This window comes from Physeter macrocephalus, chromosome 14 (assembly GCF_002837175.3).
Source record: "Physeter macrocephalus isolate SW-GA chromosome 14, ASM283717v5, whole genome shotgun sequence".
NCBI classification, from domain to species: domain Eukaryota; kingdom Metazoa; phylum Chordata; class Mammalia; order Artiodactyla; family Physeteridae; genus Physeter; species Physeter macrocephalus.
The window spans coordinates 11,680,930-11,685,611 of record NC_041227.1 but is presented as its reverse complement, the minus strand read 5'-3'; the positions used below and the strand labels follow the sequence as shown (position 1 = coordinate 11,685,611).

At 39.8% G+C, this 4,682-nt stretch overlaps 1 protein-coding gene across 23 annotated transcripts in view; it reads right to left on the bottom strand.

The window, feature by feature from the left end:
- STAU1 (staufen double-stranded RNA binding protein 1) overlaps positions 1-4,682 on the bottom strand; it is a 61,973-nt gene that overhangs the window by 18,068 nt on the left and 39,223 nt on the right. For all 23 annotated transcript variants that reach the window (XM_024128323.3, XM_028498236.2, XM_007100285.4 and 20 more), the window contains one exon: positions 2,612-2,710. In XM_024128323.3, the coding sequence (XP_023984091.1) occupies positions 2,612-2,710 (99 nt within the window). The remainder of the gene's footprint in view (positions 1-2,611; positions 2,711-4,682) is intronic.

Here is a 4,682-nt window from a genome sequence, read left to right as displayed (position 1 = left end):
AAGAAATAGAAAATATGAACAGACCAATCACAAGTAATGAAATTGAAACTGTGATTAAAATTCTTCCAACAAACAAAAGCCCAGGACCAGACAGCTTCACAGGTGAATTCTACCAAATATTTAGAGAAGAGCTAACACCCATCCTTCTCAAACTCTTGCAAAAAATTGTGGAGGAAGGAACACTCCCGAACTCATTCTATGAGGCCAGCATCACCCTGATACCAAAACCAGACAAAGATACTACAAAAAAGGAAGATTACAGACCAATATCACTGATGAATATAGATGCAAAAATCCTCAACAAAATACTAGCAAACAGAATCCAACAACACATTAAAAGGATCATACACCAGTGGGATTTATCCCAGAGATGCAAGGATTCCTCAGTATACGCAAATCAATCCATGTGATACACCATATTAACAAATTGAACAATAAAAACCATATGATCATCTCAATAAATGCAGAAAAAGCTTTGGACAAAATTCAACACCCATTTATGATAAAAACTCTCCAGAAAGTGGGCAAAGAGGGAACCTACCTCAACATAATAAAGGCCATATATGACAAACCCACAGCAAATATCATTCTCAATGGTGAGAAACTGAAAGCATTTCCTCTAAGATCAGGAACAAGACAAGGACGTCCACTCTCACCACTATTATTCAACACAGTTTTGGAAGGCCTAGCCACGGCAATCAGAGAAGAAAAAGAAATAAAAGGAATACAAATTGGAAAAGAAGAAGTAAAACTGTCACTGTTTGCAGATGACATGATACTATACATAGACATATACTATACATACATACTATACTATACTATACATGATACTATACATACTATATACATGTATATACATATATATACATGATACTATACATGATACTATACATGATACTATACATATATACATGATACTATACATACTACACCTAGGAATAAACCTACCTGGGGAGACAAAAGACCTGTATGCAGAAAACTATAAGATACTGATGAAAGAAATTAAAGATGACACCAACAGACGGAGAGATATACCATGTTCTTGGATTGGAAGAATCAATATTGTAAAAATGACTATACTACCCACAGCAATCTACAGATTCAATGCAATCCCTATCAAATTACCAATGGCATTTTTTATGGAACTAGAACAAAAAATCTTAAAATTTGTATGGAGACACAAAAGACCCCGAATAGCCAAAGCAGTCTTGAGGGAAAAAAACGGAACTGGAGGAATCAGACTCCCTGATTTCAGACTATACTACAAAGCTACAGTAATCAAGACAATATGGTACTGGCACAAAAACAGAAAGACTGATCAATGGAACAAGACAGAAAGCCCAGAGATAAACCCCTGCACCTATGGTCAACTAATCTATGACAAAGAAAGCAAGGATATGCAATGGAGAAAAGACAGTCTCTTCAATAAGTGGTGCTGGGAAAACTGGACAAGCACATGAAAAGCTGCTCAACATCACTAATTATTAGAGAAATGCAAATCAAAACTACAATGAGGTATCACCTCACACCAGTTAGAATGGGCATCATCAGAAAATCTACAAACAACAAATGCTGTTGTTTTTGTTGGGGTGTGGAGAAAGGAAACCCTCTTGCACTGTTGGTGGGAATGTAAATTGATACAGTCACTATGGAGAAGAGTATGGAGGTTCCTTAAAAAACTAAAAATAGAATTACCATATGATCCAGCAATCTGACTAATGGGCATATACCCAGAGAAAACCATAATTCAAAAAGACACATGCACCCCAACGCTCACTGCAGCACTATTTACAATAGCCAGGTCACGGAAGCAACCTCAATGCCCATCAACAGACGAATAGATAAAGAAGACGTGGTACACATATACAATGGAATATTACTCAGCCATAAAAAGGAACGAAATTGGGTCATTTGTAGAGATGTGGATGGATCTAGAGACTGTCATACAGAGTGAAGTATCAGAAAGAGAAGAACAAATATCATATATTAATGCATATATGTGGAACCTAGAAAAATGGTACAGATGAACTGTTTTGCAGGGCAGAAATTGAAACACAGATGTAGAGAACAAACGTATGGACACCAAGTGGGGAAAGCGGCCGGGGTGGGGGGGTGGTGGGTGGTGGTGGGATGAATTGGGAGATTGGGATTGACATGTATACCCTGATGTGTATAAAATGGATAACTAATAAGAACCTGCTGTGGGGCTTCCCTGGTGGCGCAGCGGTTGGGAGTCTGCCTGCCGATGCAGGGGACATGGGTTCGTGCCCCGGTCCGGGGATCCCATATGCCGCTGAGCCTGCACGTCGGGGCCTGTGTTCCGCAGCGGGAAGAGGCCGCAACAGTGAGAGGCCCACGTACCGCAAAAAAAAAAAAAAAAAAAAAAAAAAAAAAAAAAAAAAAAAAAAAAAGAACCTGCTGTATAAAAAAATAAAATTCAAAAAAGAATTTGTATATTCTTCTGTTAATAAAACATGATTACTTAAATAAATAAAGTTTGAATCTTAAATTTGAAGATTCACATATATATTATCATTCCAATGTTATTTAAGAGAAATACAATTCCCATGATGAACACCAACAGTGTAACAGATGTGTAAAATAAGCTTACCTCAAAATTCACAGGCAAGTTCCGTTTAAGTGCAATCTCAAACACTTGACTTATTTCAGATTTATTGAGATTTTCTTCTTCTGATTCTCTTCCATTCACCTAAAGGAAGAATAATTGGTTAGTAGTGAACTCTCGTTAAAGCGGTCAAGATCCCAGCTGTGAGGATAAACCTTAAAAGCACTGAAACTAGGCTTTATGGTTGCAGCAGTAACCCCGTGAACAGAGCCACATGTGTTCCATGTGTCACTGAAATTAAAAGGTTAAAAAAAAGTGTCCCATCAAACTTTGGCTAGTTTCTACCTCATAAATCCAACATAAACAGTCCACACATAACAGGCCTTTGGGTATGGATCAGTCTAATCGCATTGTAGTGAGCCACAGCCGCTCAGGAAGAGGGACTCCTGAAGCCCCCTTGAGGACTGGCAAGCCACATTCTGGAAAAAGTCCAAGTACAGTCTATGTGGGGCATGGCAAGGACAAGTCTAAGTCTCTCCACCTAGGTATGTGGGTTTCTTATTTGGACAAAAAAATCCCTGGAAACCACTTTTTATAAAAAGATGCAGTGGAACAATTACAAAACCGCCACGTGTCTCATACTTAACTGCTGCTGGCAAAAATGCAAGGTGCAAACTAATAAAGAACCTTGAACAAAAGCTGACTCCAGCTTTGTAACAAGGTTCATTTACAGTCCTCCACAGGCTGGGACTACAGAGCGGCAGAGATCTTCTCTGTGCACACGGACCACATGGAGTCTATACTGTGTGGCAATGATAATACAAGAAATGAGGTAAGCTCAGTAATAGCAAAGTGACCCCCAAGCACGGCAAGACAGCTGTGTTTTTCATATTACTGGGATTCTTTTGTCAAAGAATTTGTAAAATCCTATTTCCAAGATCAGAACTATATGACAGGAACCCATGGCTGAAATCACTGAATAGGCAAGATGTAGCACCAGCCAGGATTTGATCTGTTGTGCATTTCCTTAGGTTTATCAGGTAGATCCTAACCCTAACACAGGATCCATATTTCAAGCTATAATTAAAGAAAGAAAACTCTAAATAAAAAAAATTAATATAATTAAGAATATAATCCTGTACAAGTAAATTTAACCAGACACTGTAATTCTTTCTCTCCTTCCATGATGATAATGTTTTCTTTCCAATCTGGATTCACTTCACTCACTACCTGGTCAAAACTGTTTGCATAGCAACTTCTGGTGATTAATTAAGCCAAACACACTTTTATGCTTGTTGTTTAAATCATAAGGAGAAAGAGGGCCTGCCTTTTTATGAGTGAATCCTTAAAGCCAGAAATCTTCAAGAAAGGTATCTTACAAGGCTAGAGTTCCAAAGAGGTTTGGTTTGAAATTTATTTTTTAAATAGGTTTAATCAAGAACAACAACAAAAATTTATTTTAAAAAATAAGCATGTTCAACAAAAGTGCTGGGAAAACCAGATACCACACACACAAAAAATGAAGTTGGACTCTTACCTCATACCACATACACAAATTAACTCAAAATGGATCAAAGACCTAAGCATAAGGGCTAAGAGTATAAAGCTTTTAGAAGAAACTACAGGGGAAAAGCTTCATGACACTGGATTTGGGAATGATATCTTGGATATGGCAACAAAAGAAAACCAATAGGATTTCCCTGGTGGCACAGTGGTTAAGAATCTGCCTGCCAATGCAGGGGACACGGGTTCGAGCCCTGGTCCGGGAAGATCCCACATGCCGCGGAGCAACTAAGCCCGTGCACCACAACCACTGAGCCTGCGCTCTAGAGCCCACGTGCCTAGAGCCCACGCTCCGCAACAAGAGAAGCCACCGCAATGAGAGGCCCGTGCACTGCAATGAAGCGCAGCCCCCGCTCGCTGCAACTAGAGAACGCTCGCACGCAGCAACGAAGACCAAACACAGCCAACAAATTAATTAATTAATTTTAAAAAAGAAAACCAGGGGCTTCCCTGGTGGCGCAGTGGTTGCGCGTCCGCCTGCCGATGCAGGGGAACCGGGTTCGCGCCCCGGTCTGGGAGGATCCCACATGCCGCGGAGCGGCTGGGTCCGTGG